Source organism: Prionailurus viverrinus, chromosome B2 (assembly GCF_022837055.1).
Source record: "Prionailurus viverrinus isolate Anna chromosome B2, UM_Priviv_1.0, whole genome shotgun sequence".
NCBI lineage: Eukaryota > Metazoa > Chordata > Mammalia > Carnivora > Felidae > Prionailurus > Prionailurus viverrinus.
The window spans coordinates 80253712-80271078 of NC_062565.1; the positions used below are offsets into that span (position 1 = coordinate 80253712).

The 17367-nt window shown below is 44.9% G+C and overlaps 1 protein-coding gene and 1 non-coding gene across 3 annotated transcripts in view; one reads left to right on the forward strand and one right to left on the reverse strand.

The window, feature by feature from the left end:
- GABRR2 (gamma-aminobutyric acid type A receptor subunit rho2) overlaps positions 1–13260 on the reverse strand; it is a 41390-nt gene extending 28130 nt beyond the window's left edge. Inside the window, exons 1-2 of one of the 2 annotated variants that reach the window (XM_047858644.1) lie at positions 13128–13260; positions 5476–5582 (exon numbers count right to left, since the gene is read on the reverse strand). In XM_047858644.1, coding sequence (XP_047714600.1) covers positions 5476–5582; positions 13128–13240 — 220 coding nt within the window. In that variant the 5' untranslated portion in view covers positions 13241–13260. Of the gene's footprint in view, positions 1–5475; positions 5583–13127 lie in introns of those variants that run through there. The other variant, XM_047858645.1, reaches the window with a different exon arrangement.
- On the forward strand, positions 2169–2257 carry LOC125166916 (small nucleolar RNA SNORD116). The gene has a single exon (XR_007152615.1). It is a non-coding gene; the product is annotated as a small nucleolar RNA SNORD116 (small nucleolar RNA).
- Positions 13261–17367: the final 4107 nt, after the last annotated feature.

Below are 17367 nucleotides of genomic sequence, written 5' to 3' on the forward strand. Positions count from 1 at the left end.
CTGAGGTAATCACCAATAGCCAATGATTTCATCAATTATGCCTATGGAATGGAACCTCTATAAAACCCTAAACAACAGGGTTTAGTGAGTTTCCAGGATAGCAAACACATCCACATGCAGGGAAGATGGCATACCCCAACTCCATGCGACAGAGGCCCCCGTGCTCAGGACTCTAGTTCTCATACTGCCTACCTCTTCATCTGGCTGATCGTCTGTGTCTTTTATAATCTACTTTATAATGAACCAACAATAGTAAAGTATTCCCCTGAGCTCTATGAGCCATTATAGCAAACTACCAAGCCTGCGGAGGGGGTGTGGGAACTCCTGATTTTGTAGCCAAGTCAGACAAGTGCAGGTGACTTGGGGACGACTTGCATTTGGTGCCTGAAGTGGAGGGGCAGTCTTGTGAGGGAAAGAATGAATCTGTGCAGTTATTTCAAATCAGAAGGTCATATAGTTCAAAATAGCCGAGAGATGCCACATGTTAGAGGAGAGGAGTTAAAGTGGGTTCTGGATAGATGGATGAAGCAGGGCAGCATGGAGCAGGGGTGTTGGGAACAGATGCTCATAGGCAGAAACAAGCATGGGTGTGCAGGGACAGAAAGCGTTCTAGCAGGGAAGAGTCCTCGTCAGGGGTAGCAGGGAGAAGACTGGAGGTCTCGGGACCCAGCAGGGAGAAGCAGGGGCTGCATTTCCTCTTGAAGAATATGGGGAGCCTGCAGTTTCTGAGGGAGCAGCACATGGAAGCGATGTTTCCAGGAGGTGAACCTGGCCGTGAGTGGGGTGGGAACCACGGTGTTGCTGTAAGCAGTGCTTCCAAACTTCTCACCTTTATTGCCCCCTAAAGTGAAAATTCTAGTGGAATTTAAGGTTTTAATTAATTTTAATTTAAATAAAATACTAAGGAAAAAGACTTTGTCAGGGAGGACTGAGCTTTGGAGGGCCACAAACCACTGTAACGTCTGAGACTTTTTTCACCTCCCAAGAGCATATTGAGAATGGGTGGTGTAAGGGGATGAGGGAGGGGAAGGAGGGGACAGATCTGAGTGAGAGTTTAATGGGTGAATTGATTCAAGCTGGTTGACTTGGAGGAGAAGGAGGGCAAACCCAGCCCAGCTCAACACCTTCCAGCCTGAGTTGCCCAAGAAAAAGCTAATAGAAAATCGGCAGGCTCATGAAGTGAAGCTGGACACATTGAGTTTGCAGTTACCTCAAGGAAACATATGAGCCAATGCTGCATACCTTCTCTGCTGAATTCAGCCCTTTGCTGTGTGGATTTAACACAGGAAGTGTTCTGTTCTAGAAACTGATACGGGGAAGGTGCTTTTGGCCCAGATGGTGTCCCAACCTGCCCCTGGTCAAAGGCTGGGTTCAGTCTTCGGGTCTCTCTGAGTCACTCAATCTCAACCCACCCAGTGCTGACCTCGAGGTTTGCCCTTCTGGGCCCACTCTCCTCCCTGGTGCCAGGTGCCAGGAGGTGACGTCTATGGACAGCAACAACCTTTGCGGGTCAACCTCTAGGCAAGAGCACAACCAGAGACCCATATGCCATATGTATATCTGAAGGTTATAAATCAAGCAAAGATACTGCAAAATTACAGATAGTCTATCCTACCTCTTTGATAAATGCACCTTCACGACAATCCTGAAGGTTAAGTCCAACTTCAGAACTGTCAGACTCCTCAGAATTCTAGGCCGGCATGTGGCAGGGCAAGGAGAGCACACCTCAGCCCCTGAGCTGCTTTTCTTTTCCTACCCACAGTAGAGTGATGACACTCCATCCCTCCTATACCTCCCCTGTATACAATTTGCATTAAATATCAACATTGTGCTAGTGGGAATGTAAAAAGTACAGCTGCTGTAGAAGAAAGTGTGGAGGTTCCTCAAAAAATTAAACTGAACTACCCTATGATCCAGCAATTCCACTTCTGAATATACCCCAAAGAATTAAAATCAGGATCTCAAACAGGTATCTGTACACCTATGTTCATGGAAGCATAATTCATAATTTCCAAAGGGTGGAAACAACCCAATGTCCACTAACAGATGAACGGATAAACCAAACGTGATCTATGCATTCTGTGGAATATTATTAAAAAGGAAGGGAATGCTGATCTATGTTACAACATGGGTGAAGCTTGAGGACATTATGTTAAAAGAAATAAGCCAGATTGATGATGACTCTCTCCTCAACTGCATTCTTTTAAAGCTGCACAAACCTGAGTGAGAACTCACTACCGTCATTCTCATCAGTGCTGGCGAGATGCCAGAATTCATACGGCGTCAAAGTTGTCCTGCAAGAGCTCTGGGGCCTAATGATGTCTAAAGAAAACATGAGACTCCCTCAGTCGCCCAAAGGACAGTGTTACAGCAATTAATCAAAAAGAAAAACCACAGGCCCTCTCCCTCCCTGCCATTCAATTTAAGCAGTCCTCAGTTTCCACAGAAGTAAATTTTCTAGATGTGCCTTGTAGACCTCAAAGTACTGGGAAGGAAGCTCCCATTCAAAGGCAATTTATCTTAAGATACTGTACACAATACTAATTTTTTGTCTTCTTGAAATATACAAATTGTGCTATAACAAAAATAAATAAGTAAATAAAAATAAACAAAATAAGCCAGTCACAAAAGCCAGTCAAAAACGGTATGATTCCACCTACACGAGGTACCGAGAGTGGTCAGATTCCTAGAGACAGAAAATAGAATGGTGGTTGCCAGGGGCTGGGGAAAAAGGAAAGAGCTGGAGTTAACTTTTTAATGGGGACAGGGTTTCAGTTTGGGAAGATGAAAACATTCTGGAGATGGGTGGGGGTGATGGTTGGATAACGATGCCACTGACCTGTACAGTTACAAATGGTTAACATAGTCAATTTTATGTTATATGTATTTTACCACAATTTCTTAAAAACTAAATATTAAAAAAACCTGCATTGCAACATATCTCCTAACAAATGGAGGAGACACCCCAGGTCTTTGGAGTTTCCTCTAACCAGGATGCACTAATGAATCAGGCAGCTGGGAGCTTAGGCAAGGTATTTTTGTTTCAACTGATCCCTGGGATTATTAGGAAGCTGCTAGATTTTTAATCTGTTCTCTTTCCAGACCGAAAAGGTCACCATGGGGTATCTAGCCTCAGATAAATTCTTCTTTATCAACTACTTTTAAACATCAATCCTCAGGAAGCCCCTCTTATAGAAATAAAATAGGAAGAGAGGACAGGAATAAGACATAACTTCACAACATCTTTGTTCAAATGACCTGCTTAGTGTGTGTGGGTGCTAAGCCGGGGAGGGAGTCAGGAGGGGCGAGCATGAGGGCAGGTTGGGCCCAGGCTCTGCTTCTTACCAGGCTCCTGGCACAGGGCTGCCAACAAGTAAGGAGTTACTTGCACAGAGTCTGTTACTTGCAGAGTCACCTATGTCTGCCAGTCTCCTTCCTCAGAGACCTGCCTGCCACCTGGGCAGTGTCCCCTGCCCAAGGATGGGGTGCTGGATGGAATGGAGACCCTCAGGAGTACCTGCAGGGAAAGCTTCTTGGTTCTAACCCTTGTTCAGATACTTCCAGAGATTACAGATGATAAGAGTCATTTAGGGGCACCTGGGCAGCTCAGTGGGGTGAGCGTCTGACTTTGGCTCAGGTCATGATCTCATGGTTTGTGGGTTTGAGCCTCGTGTCAGGCTCTGTGCTGACAGATGGGAGCCTGGAGCCTGCTTGGGTTCTCTCTCTCTCTCTCTCTCTCTCTCTCTCTCTCTCTCTCTGCCCCTCCCCCACTCATGCTCTCTTTCTGTCTCTCAAAAACAAAACATTAAAAGAAGAAAAGTGTTTAAATACATTAAAATATTTTCAGGGGTCCCTAAGAATATCATTGTGATCCTTTAACACTATGCCTACTCTGCCTGATAGGTATGTCAGCCCTGCATCGAGGGACATACAAGTAGAAAGTACAAGAAAAGACACTCTGCCAGGAGGGAGGGCCCAACCTCAGCAGGAGTGTGACCTGACCCAGTGAGTTCACCTCTCTAGGCCTCAGTTTCCCCATCTGGGAAAAATGATAGTATCTACATCACAGAGCAGTCCTGAGGACTGAAATAAGATCCTGTATGTACATACCTTGGTTAGAATGGTGCCTGGTGCAGAAAAACCAGTATCAAAGTGCTGTCATTAATGCCATTGTGTATTGTTGTCCTAGCCACTTAACTGACACTCTACCAGAAAGGCAAGGTGGATCTTCCTTGTGACAGGAATGTCTCACTTAGACCTCTTGGAGCAGATACAGCTATTTTAGAGTGGCTTATTTAGGAAAACTTTATTTTCATAAAATTCCTTGTGGGCATTATCATGGTGAGCCCTGGGGGAGCTGGTAACCTCCTGACCTGAGCCAGTGATGAACAACATTCCTGGGTAGGAAGAAGGCACATGGGACCATAATCTGCCTCCTACTTTTCTCTTCCTGCTCTGCAGGTGTCAGAGCTCAGGGAACTGAGTGAGAGGCTTTGAGGCCTTTTAAAATGCAAAGGCCCCTGGGATGAATTAATGTCTAATCCCATAACAGTCACACAAGAGGCAGACCTGACAGCTGGGTTTTTCTAAAGGGACTTGAATCCTTATGTGTCAAGGGCTTTACATACATTATCTCCTTTAATCCTGACAACAACCCCAGATGTAGGGATTACAATTCCCATTTTGCAAACCAGCAAACAGAGGCTCAGAGAGGATCTGTGACTTGCCTGCAGGTCACCCCTACAGCCCCAAGGCCCTAAGAGAAGATCTGGAAACGGAGATAAAGGGAAAGGGAAGCCAGCTTGCCCAGGTCTGCCTTGGCCAGTACCTGTTGGCTGAAATGCATCAGACCTCAGTTTCCCAAGTACACAAGTGGGGGGGGGGGGGGGCGGTTGCTGGCAGGGCACATCTTGCACATTCTGCTATTCTTACCCCACTCCCCGCCTGTTGAGAGCAGATGGCTCCTTTCCTGGCCTTCCTGTGGCATTTCTACAATTCCTGGAAACAAAGGACGGCCACCAGCCTGGCCACCCATCCCTGACTGCAAAGCAGCAAAGCTCCTTAGGGGCCAAGTTTATGAGGGGACTCATCATGGGTTAAATTGTTGTTGCTGCATTGAAAGGCAGGTGGCCCTCAAAACCCCAAATTCCCAGCTAATCACTGGGAATGGTGGCTGACCCAGGGGAGCCATTTTGTGTCCAGACTCTCCAGGCTGGCTCATGTTTTAGGAAAAGAAAGCTGGCAGCAGCAAGGCAGGTCCACTCTGGTCGTAGACATCTTAACCATTAGCAACACTTCAGCCAACAGCCTTCTTAGCTCATTTCCTTCCAACTCTTCTCTCCTTGAGGAAATGAGAGACTTGGAAGCCGATTTGGGCTTATCTGACTGTGAGTGAGAAAACTGGGGCCCCGAGGGAGGGTTGTACCTGAGGGAACAGGACAGGGCAGCAGGCAGCCCCTGGGGACTCAGTCCTACCTCCAAAGGCGGGCCTCATGGAGAAATCATGGTCCTCCACTCTAAGAAGTGGCTGAGGTTTTCCCTTGTGGATTTTGGTCACGTCAAGGTTCTTCTTATATAGGTGACTGCAAAGACAAGCAAGAGATGTTTTCCCAACGACCCACAAAGGCATATGGGGAGATTACTCCCTATAGGAGCTACCTGTTAGACATCTCTTCTCCATCCACCAAAGGCTACACACACACACACACACACACACCCCTCCTGACCCACCCTGTCCTCCCCAGACCCTCATAGTCAGTCCTGAGAACCAGACCCTTGCAGAGCCTTCGTAAGGTAATGATTGGATGACAGCAGTTGGGTTGAATGGTGGAGGATTATATATATATATATTTCTTTTTAAACATTTCTCTTATGTTACTATAATACTGGTTTTGTGATGGGGGTGCCTGGAGGTTCAGTCGGTTAAGCATCTGACTCTTGATTTTGGTTCAGGTCGTGATCTCATGGTTCATGAGTGCAAACCCCGCATTGCGCTCTGTGCTGATGGCACAGAGCCTGCTTGGGATTTTCTCTCTCCCTCTCTCTCTGCCCCTCCCCTTCTCTCTTTCTCTCTCAAATAAACGTTAAAAAAAATTTTTTTTTAACGTTTATTTACTTTTGAGACAGAGAGAGACAGAGCATAACAGGGGAGGGTCAGAGAAAGAGGGAGACACAGAATCTGAAACAGGCTCCAGGCTCTGAGCTGTCAGCACAGAGCCCGACGCGGGGCTCGATCCCACGGACCGCGAGATCATGACCTGAGCCCAAGTCGGACGCTTAACCGACTGAGCCACCCAGGTGCCCCAATAAACATCTTTTAAAAGAGTTAAAAAAAAAGAATTCTAAGATTTTTAAAAAAGGAGAGAGTAGGGGAGGGAGAGAGGAAGGAAGGGAGGGAGGAAGGAAGGAAAGAAGGATGGATGGATTTGGGTCTAACAAGATGTGAGATCTAATTCCTTTTTTTTTTCTATGAATGTTTTTTATTTTTATTTTTTAAATATAATTTATTGTCAAGTCAGCTAACATACAGTGTATACAGTGTGCTCTTGGCTTCGGGAGTAGATTCCCATGATTTATCACTTACATACAACATCCAGTGCTCATCCCAACAAGTACCCTCCTCAACGCCCATCACCCATTTTCCCCTCTCCCCTCTTCTCACCATCAACCTTCAGTTTGTTCTCTATATTCAAGAGTCCCTTATGGTTTGCCTCCCTCTCTGAAACTATTTTTTTCCCCTTCCCCCATGGTCTTCTTGTAAGTTTGTGAGATCTAATTCTTGACAGAAGAAACTAAACAGCCTTATAAGAAGTCAGCGTTATGTGTAGGATATTTAAGGATTTTAGAAGTAAATGAAGGGATTTTGTTTTGAATGTTTGTTGTTCATTTATATATATATCCTTATTTTATTCTCAGTATTCTTATCATACTTCATGTTTTTTAGAGAAATAGGCATATTTCCTGTTTAAACTCTATAAGAGGGAAGTAACATGTTTCCTCTTTTGAGTTCTGTTCTTTGACACATCTTTCTGTGAAATCCTCATTAACTTTCATTCTCTATCAGCTCTGCCCAGATAGTGCAATTTGATGGAGTTCTAAAGCTGGGCTGATCGATAAAGTAGCCACTAGCCACATGTGGCTGTTTAAGTCAATTACAATGAAATAAAATTAATGTTCAGTTCTTTAGTTCTACTAGCCATACTTATGTGCTTAATAGCCACATGAGGCTGGTGGTTACTATATTGGATAGTGCAGATCTATAACTTTTCCTCGGTCTCAAAAAGTTTTATTCTGCAGTGCTGGCCTAAAGGTTAGTCTGCCCCGACTTCCCTCCCCACCCAAGAAGCAGATTCCCCTATAAGCTGGGGCTTCCCACCTTACAGCCCAGGAGCCACCTGGAGCTCCAGACCTCCCAACTATTCTCTGAAGGCCACCTGGAGCTTCTCAGGGAGAAGGTGAAAACAGGGACGGGGCAACTCGGGAGCAGGAGCAGTAGTAGTATTTTCACTCATAGGTTCTTAGAGTACCTGGCGGTTGGGCAGAGGTGCCTGACCCTCTTCCCAGAGCCCTTGACCTCTGCCCTCAATCACCATCGCCCCAACTTCCTCAGCATCTCCCTCGTCCATGGCTTATTCTTGTCAGCCTTCAAACCGGGTTCAAGTCTCTCCCACCTTGACCCCTAAGCAGAATATCTGTCTAGACTGCATGTCCTTCTCGTGCAAAATGTATTAAACAGTGGCAGCAGTACAGGTGTGGCAGTTATATTCATCTTTAAACTTTTTCTTTAAAATAAAACTCTTTCCCCCTCCTAATAAATGATCCTCCACACAGAGAGCTGTGTGTCACCTGCTGCTGCCACCCCTCACTCAAGTCCGCCCTGCGCCACTTGTGCTTGACCCGAGGCCCTGCAGGCACTCTTGCTGGGTGCTGGCTTCTCTGCCACATGGAGGGCCATGCCTCTGCTAGAAACCTGGTCTTTCCGGACCCGGCATTGGGTTCTCCTCCTATCAGTCTGACGGTTCCTTCCGTCCACTGCAGTCTCCCCCTCGTCCTCAGCCCATCCCTTAACTGCTAGTGTCCCCAGAGCCCTGTCCCAGCTGCCCTCTCTTCTCCCTCTACACCCTGTTTGGCAGGCTCGCCTATAGCTGTGGCTTCAATAGTCATTAACGTGTTGAGGATTCCTAAATCTGTACCCCCTGCTCTAGACCTTTTATCCAACTGTCTAATTATCCCCAGTAGCTATCCTGTAGGCACTGAAACTCAACATACTCATGGGGAGCTTGGGTGGCTCAGTCAGTTAAGCGTCCAATTCTTGGTTTCTGCTCAGGTCATGATCTCACAGTTCATGGGTTCGAGCCCCACATCAGGCTCTGTGCTGACAGTACAGATCCTGCTTGGGATTCTCTCTCTCCCCCTTTCTTTGCCCCTTCCCTGCTTGCACTCTCTGTTTCTCTCTCTCTGTCTCTCTCTCTGTCAAAATAAACTTTAAATATGAAATAAATTCAACACACCCATAGTTTGGTTTAAGACACACCAGTTTTGAGGTGACCCAGGCTGAAAGAGGAGTGGGCATTCAATAAAAGGGAAAGGGAAGGGCGAGGCACTGAAATGGACAGAGTGGGGCTGCAGGGGCACCTAGGGACCAGGCCGGGCAGAGCCTTGAAGATCATGTTAAGAATTTTGTCTTTATCCAAAGGCAACAGGAAAACACTGAAGGTAAGCAGTTGGAGGAAGAAGCCATGATCAGAGTTGCTTTTAGACAAGCCAATCGGAGAGAAGTCTTCCTCCTGGTTAGCTGGAATATGGAACCCAGTTCAGTCCCCTTGAAGCATGGTGGTCACCGTCAGGGTGCCTCCATGGAGCTTCCATTCTCACAGTCTCTGCCCCAAGCCTGGCTCCAGAAGTCAAGAAGCACCGGGCCCAGTGCCTGCCCAGCAACTGTGTGACAGGCCACATTCGACACCCCAGAAAGGTAGAGGAAGAGTTCAGCCGAAGGGCTTAGCAGATCACAGACATTAAATTGTGAGTGCAACGGGCACACTACCCCTCTGTCTCACATGGAGCAAATCCCTGCTGGCCAGCAGTTTCCATATCCATTTAGAGGGGCGGATTAGGGAACAGAAGTCCCAGAACTCCAGCACCCTGGCAGGACAGAGGAGATTGGAATGCCTATGCCATTGTTGAGTCTTTTTTTTTTTTTAAGGAACCAGTTATTTGATAAGTCAGGCCACTAGTATCTCCAGCCTTGAGCTATTTGTGTGAGCCAGATGCCCTCAATTCATCCTTTCAGCGCCTGGATGCCTTGGACCGAAGACTTCAGACTCCAGGGGTCATACCCTGAGTCCCAGCCCCATGTGGAGCAGCCAGAACCTCCACAGGACCTCAAACCAGCCTTGGGTGGGGAGAAAAGAATGATGTGCTCACTACACCTTCAAGAAGCAGGGCTAGCGCCACTATGTTGAAGTTTATTTGGTAACAATAATTGCAGTCAAAATGACCACACCTGTATGAATCACCCCCTCTCTGTGCAGACCCCGAGCTCTAGTTACCCCATCATCCCAGTGGGGAAGGTCTCAAAATCACCCCTTTTCAGTAGGAGAAATGAGGTTCAGAAAGATTGGGAAACACGGCCATGGCCAGAGAGCCACAGAACCAGGGCCTGAACCTGGATTCCCTGACTTTCTGGCACCACTTCCTTCCCAGGCCTCTGGGGAGGATGAAGGTCACTGGGCAGCAAGAAAGCAAAACTGCTCCTGGGCCCAGCACAACTTGAGCCACGATGCAGTCCAAGAGAAGGACAGCCAAGGGCAGGCAGTACCAAGGGGGGCAGCAAATAGGAGAGGAAATATGGAAGGGGCCCCCCAGCTCTGGGACCAGGAGGAACCAGAGAGTGTTATCCAGGGAGAGCCCAGACCTCGGAGCCTAGAGCGAGGTGCATTTTCAGATCTCCGGGGAAAAGGGCCTCTCCTGTAGGAAAGCAATCATGTGGTCAGGCGGCCAACTTAGGTAGCACGCAGGGAGGAGTTGGGAGAAAGCTGGGAGGCTGAAAGGCAGGGAGAAGAGAACAAATCAAATAGCTAAGAGAAAACAGGTTCGGGTGGCAGCAATTCAATAAACAGGGACACAAAGGATCAGAAAACCAGAAGTTTTTGAAAAGGTAGCTCCTGAGCAGAATAATTGTTTTGTAAGAGTGCCTTGGCCACAGTGATATGGAAGGTATATAGGTTAGAAGAGATCCTAACAGCAGTGTGTAGGGGTGTGTGTGATTGTATGTGTGAATGTGACCATATATCTTACATGTGAAGGGATGACTGTGTGTGTGAGACAATGTACGTGTGGTGTGTGTGACACTGTGTGAAATCCTATGTATGGTATGTGGTATGTGTGTGTATGACCGTGTGGGGTTGCAGGGTGGGGGACACAGGACTTCAAAGAAAAGAAGTGACCCTACAGAGATAAGTGCAGTAAAGTTTCAGGTCATTTTGGGGCTCTTGGGTGGCTCAGTCAGTTAAGTATCCAACTTTGGCTCAGGTCATGATGTGGTTCATGAGTTCAAGCCCCACATCAGGCTCTCTGCTGTCAGCACAGAGCTTTTGCTCTCATTCTCTCTCTCTCTCAAAAATAAATAAATATTAAAAAAAATTTAGAAAGGCCTAGAACCATGTTTCCTGATATGACATTTTCTCTATCTTTTTTCCCAGCCCCTCTGCGATAATTATTTTATATTTGTTGAATGTGTACGTTCATCTTTTCTTCCACCTTAGTATCTCATGGGATGGATTTCAAGAAACTCCCCTTACCCCTAAGGGTCAGACTCAATCTACCCCCAAGCTCATACAGGTGTCTGGGAATGACTGCGGGTCTTCTGGGGAGTGACAGATGTGACAGCCCAGGCTGCCGAGTAGGATCCCTGAGGATCCCTGAGGGGCTTGTGCTGAACCCTAGCACCATTCTTAGGGAATAGACCATTCCATATAACGCTTTTCCTCCAGGCTGGGTAAATCAGGAAACCTACATTCTAGTCCTGTGGAGTCACTAGCCAGCTGTGTGAATTACCCACGCCTGAGAGCTGACTTTTCAGCATCCGTAAATGAGTCCGCGCTTCCCAATATGTGCTCTGTAAACTATGACTCCCACAAGATAGTCCAAAAAAGTGGGTTGGTTTCTTGTTTTGTATCGTTTTGGTTTTTTTTTTTTGAGAAACTGCATAATTTATTTTCCCCTTCAAGATTCAGAATGTCTATTTGCATAATAAATGTTCTAGAAGCTCTGCTATAGAGACATCTGTTTAAAATCGTCTGAACCAGAGCTTTTCCCAAGTTTCTTTGACCCTGAGGCCCCCTTTTTACACAATACCTATTCACATGTCACAGAATTAGAACGCAGAATAATTGCTGGCTCACGTGACCCCTGAGGTTCCTTCCAGTCCAAAAGCCTGTGATCCTGGCAAGATAACCAGGGCAAGACTTCCAGAGCAGTGCCTCTTTCCCGGCATCATGGACAAGTTTTATCTGTTTGCTTTCTGCCTGGGTAGCATCAGGCCCTACAGAGCACATATATCCCCCAGGGAGCAGTCTCCAAAGCCAGCATACCCCTGGGGTGTTTAAGATGGTCCGCTGGGACACAGAAGATAGAGATTGTAACTCTTACAGTTTTTATCTAAAAATAAGGAAGCAATCATTTTACTTTAGTATATATGTTTATAACAGTACGTGTATATAATTTATAAGTAAATATACATATAGGTACAATTTCAAAAAATTGTCAGCGATAGCAGTGCCTAATTAAAAATAAAAACCAGTGACCTAGAAACTGTGTCTCAAGATATTATTTTATATTCATAATCACTAGTTCACACAACGCTTAGTAGAATGGAAAACAGGTGTAGCATCTCACATGTGGTGTTTATATCTTAGCTGCTTGCTCTTTTCTTCTGAATAGTCATGTCTACATCAGGCCTGGAGTATCATTTTTTGTACATCAGTTCAAACAAACTTAATAGGGAACTTTGGGGGCGCCTGGGTGGCGCAGTCGGTTAAGCGTCCGACTTCAGCCAGGTCACGATCTCGCGGTCCGTGAGTTCGAGCCCCGCGTCAGGCTCTGGGCTGATGGCTCAGAGCCTGGAGCCTGTTTCCCATTCTGTGTCTCCCTCTCTCTCTGCCCCTCCCCCGTCCATGCTCTGTCTCTCTCTGTCCCAAAAATAAATAAACGTTGAAAAAAAAAAATTAAAAAAAAAAAATAGGGAACTTTGATTTGTAATGTAATGATTTTGATTGCCTCACCAGTATCTTGGAAATGTTTCCATTACATCGTGAAATGGCAATTCCTGTTGTCCACACATGTATTCCTGATAACCTAGCAAATTTCAAATACCTTTTGAAGATTCAAAACAGTGAAATGAAACCCGATACCATTTTAAAGTTGTTCCCAAATACTTTTTTTTTTTAATGTTTATTTATTTAGTTTGAAAGAGAAAGAGCACAAGCGGGGGAGGGCTAGAGAGAAGGGGAGACAGAATCCCAAGCAGGCTCTGCACCATCAGCACAGAGCCCAGTGTGGAGCTTGAACCCATGAACTGTGAGATCATGACTGTGCCAAGATCAAGAGTTGGACACTTAACCGGCTGCACCCTTCCAGATGCCCCCCAAATAATTTAAAGGGGACAACTTCCATTTACAATGTTTTCTTAGTAGTTCAAACTAAATTCCTATATACAGGCCCCCCTCCAAAGTAGTTGAGTGCAATCACTCAGCAGGCCACCTATGGTCCCTACAGGATGTAATCCTGAGAAACAAAGCAGCACAATCGGAGAAGTACAGGATATTTGACCCACAAAATCTTCAACTACCTGCCTTAAGTCAAAATGCTTGGGCAGAACACAGATACTAGAAGAAAATGCTCGACCCAGTCTAGCTTTGCTCTCTCGTGGCTTGTGACACTATAGCATATTTGTACCCCGAGAGAGGCTGTTTTCAGTGAGGTGGTGGCCCTGTCTACCTCCGGCTGGAAATAGATTAATAGAAACGAGGTAACCACTGGCCCTCCTGGGAGCCATCCCACTATGCTGCTGCTGCTGCTGCTGCTGCTGCAAGTGACCTCCCTCCCCCCTCTCCCCCCCACGACTTTACCTTGGCTTGGGCATTTCCAGCTGCCCTGTCCATCTCCTCCTCTTGGGCTTTCTGCTCTCCACAAGAGCCGCCAGGCAAAACAAGAACAAAATGAGTCTTGTGAAATAAGGCATTCTGTGACTGTCTATGATACCAGAAGCTGCTCGCCAGTAACCTGCAGCGGGGCAGACCCCCCTGGGCTGAACCATTGATTCAGTCTGTCGCTTTGTGATGGTACTTCTCCGAGGGGCTGCGAGGGCATGACTGGCCAGACTGATTTTTCCGATTCAGTATTTGATAGTGAAGCTCGACCCACCCCACCTCCCACCCCTCAGGCGTGACACAAACACCAAGGCTTTGCCCTCCCTGCTGCCTAATGATTGGCCATTAGTCAACAAGTTTGTCCTCCTGTGAAATTCTGCTGCCGCTGAGTCCGAGAGCAGCTTTGGCTAAAACTGTTACGTAAAAAATTTTTTAAACCTCTTGAATATGCCAGCTCTTTGCTGAGATCATTAATCCTTCCCTCTGGCTGCATAAAACCAGTCTGTCACATCCACCAGGGAGACAGCTTGGATTCTGAGTAGATTTGCAGGAAAGACCTGATGGACAAGATGAGTGCATGAATGTGCTTAGGAAATGCTGAGTAAACACACAAATGACCTGTTTTCACAAGGTTGCTTTATTTCTCCATCTGAGAAATCATGTTTTGTCTATGGCCACGGATGCTTGCTTTCCTCCCACATACACATCTTTTTTTCAGTGAAAAGACATTTGATTTTGAAGGAACCCGTACACCAAAGGGGAATTCATGATTATGTAAGCTCTTCTTTCTATCACGAGCATCAGATTAATTTTGGTCTTCAATCCTAAAATGTATAATTTCATCATAAATTAGGCTTGATTCCTATCCTGGGATATGGAATTATGAACACTAGGAGTGTAAAGATGTATGTGGTTATATTTAATCTACTGAAAGGAATAAAATGCTTAAAGACTACTTATTGCTTGCCTGCTGTGTTCAAGATGGAGAGTAGTTTAGTGTGGTAGAGACGTAGGGAGATGAGGTTGGAGGTCAGGAAGAACAGTAGCCAGAACTGAAACAGAATTGGGGTTTTATTATGTAAGAAGGAATCAAAAGAAGTTCTTTTGATTCTCTAAGCAAAGTGGGGTGACATGATCCACTTTATTTTTTTAAGGAATTCCTAACTGGGATCAGTTGGATGGGAGAAGTTGTAATAACAAAGGAGGGTGAGGTCTTGCCCTAATGGAAGGGAAGATGAAAGAAGGAGGGAAGAGGACAGAAGAATGAGATGGTCAAGTTATTTCTGAAGTAGAATACATTTGCTGACTGAACAGAATGGGAGGTGATAGAAGTCAACAGTGTTATCTACAATTCTAGTTTGGAGGTAGGGCGGGTGGATGGTACCACCATTAACCGATATCCATTAGAGGTAGACAAATTTGGGGGAGAGGACATAGATTTTTGACTTGTGGAGTGTGAGGTATCATGGGACTTCCAGATGCCCGATAGGCAGCTGGAGTATAGAGAAGCCTGGAGCTCAGGAGAAAGGTCTGACTGGAGAAATAGATTTGGAGCCTTCAGTGTATGGTGGTAGTTTAACCACAAGAAAGGGTGAGATCTTCCAGGAAAATAGAAGTCCCAGTGTAAGTGTAGAACCTTGAGAATATATATATATATATATATATATATATATTTTTTTTTTTTTAAGATTTTATTTTAAGTACTCTCTATAGCCAATGTGGGGCTCCAACCCACAACCCCAAGATCAAGAGTTGCATGTCCTACCAATTGAGCCAGCCAGGTGCACTGGAACCTATACTTCGAATGGATGGATGGGAAGCCGGAACAAAAGCATAGAGGGTGACTATGAAAACCAAAGAATTTCTGGTTTGAGTGATGTGAGGAAGTGAAGGCAGAAAACAGCTTCAGCTGGATCTCCAAACTTCGATTAACTGTAGTTTCAGTTCAAAGATGTGGCAGGAAGCCAAATTACAGGAGTTAAACAGGAATTTGGGAGTGGGAATAATTCAGTATGGGGACTAATTCAGTGATTCCCAAATCTGGCCACTTCTCAGAATTATCCAGGTAATTTGTTTAAAAAGTCACATTGCTCCTGAAGATCTAGTGGGAAAGGGATGAGACCCATTAAAGTTCTTTTCTGTAGATTTTGTTCGAAAGATCACTCTTTTCCTCTCTTCCATTTGAAACAGGCCTATAAAAGGACTGGCTGGAACCCTAGAATTGTTCATAGATATTGTTGGTTTTCAAGAAATATTTGTTTTGTTTTGTTTTGGATACATTTGAATACAATGTTAGGTCCTATCATTTTTTTTTTTTAATCTTTCTTATTTTCAGTAGTTCAATTATTGTGATCACAGTATGGAGAGAAACTCAGTTGGAGATAAGTGTAACTTTTTAAATAATGGCTTTACTGAAATATCATTCACATGTCATGAATTTACCTCTTAAAACTGTGGTTTTTAGTATGTTCAGAGTTGTGCAACCATCACCACTATCTAATTTTAGAACATTTTCATCTCCTCCAAAACAAACCTCATACCTCCTCCTTCCCTTCACTTCCCTTCAGCCCTTGGCAATCACCAATCTACTTTCTGTCTCTGTGGATTTGCCTAATCTGAACATTTCATATAAATGTAATTATACAATATGTAGCCTTGTGTGTCTGGCTTCACTCAGCATGTTGTCTTTTCTTTCTTCCTTTCTTTCTCTTTCTCTTTTCTTTCTCTTCTTCTCTCCTTCCTTCCATCCTTCCTCTTTCCCTTCCATCCTTCCTTTCTTGCATGATGCTTTCAAGATTCATCCATGTTGCAGTATGTATTATAACTTCATTCCTCTTTATTGCCAAATAACATTCCATTGTAGAGACAGAACACATCTTGTTTATCCATTCTTCAGTCAATGGGCTTTTGGATTTCCAGTTTGGGGCTACTAACAATAATGCTATGAATATTTATGTACAAGTTTGTGTGAACATGTTTTTATTTCTCTTGGCAATATACCTGGGAGTGGAATGGCTGGGTCATATGGTAACTCTGCTTAACTTTTGAGGAACTACAAGTTTTTCAAAGGGGCTGCCCCATTTTGCACTCCCACAAGCAATGGAAAAGAATTCCAATTTCTCCAATTCCTCACTTTTTTACTCTAGCCATCATAGTGGGTGTGAAGCAGCTTACTGTACTTCTGATGTGCATTTCCCTCATGACTGATGTTGAGCATCTTTCCATGTTTATTGGTCATTTGTGTATCTTCTTTGTACAAATGTCTATTCAAATCCTTTGCCATTTCTCAATCAGGTTCTTTTTTGTTATTATTGAGTTATATGAGTTCCCTAGATATTCTAGATGCAAGTCTCTTATCAGATATATTATCTGCAAATATTTTCTCCCATTCAATGTTATCTTTTCACTTTTAAGTTTATCTGTTTTGAGAGAGAGAGAGTACGTGCAAGCAGGAGAGGGGAAGAAAGGGAGAGAGAGAATCCCAAGCAGGCTCCGTGCTGTCTGTGCAGAGCCGGATGTGGGTCTCAGTCCCACAAACCACGAGATTGTAACCTGAGCTGAAATCAAGAGTTGGATGCCTAACCAACTGAGCCACCAAGTACTCCTTTCTTTTCACGTTATTAATGATGTTCTTTGAAACACAAAAAGTTTATTTTGATGAAATATTTTTTCTTTGGTTGCTTGTGATTTTGGTCTTGTATCTAAGAAACCACTGCCTCACCCATGTCATGAAGATTTAGTATGTTTTACTTTAATAATCTTACAGTTTTTGCTCTTAATGCTAAGGTCTTAGGTCCATTTTAAGTTTTATATATGGTGTAAGACAGGGGATGTGTAACTTTATCATTTGCTCAGTTCTCTCAGGAAACAGGACTGGCCCCAGTGCTCATGCTCAGAGCTGTGGAAAGGCCCCAGTAAGCTGTCAGCTTAGGCCAGAGAGCACAGTGGGACTCTGGTTACACACAGCCTTATGACCTACATTGAGGCTGTGGGCTTAAAAGACAGAATGAGATCTGTGCACTGAAGAAGACACTGGCTGCAGTGTGAGGAATGGGGTAAGACTGGAGACTTGTTAGAGGTTACTGCACTAATTCAGAGGAGAGTAAGGCTCATTAGGGTAATGGCAGTGAGCACGAAGTGGTAAGATGGGAAAAAATATTTAAGGAGGTAGAATGGACAGAAGGCCGAATAACATAAAGAATACCACCTTTGGTCAAAA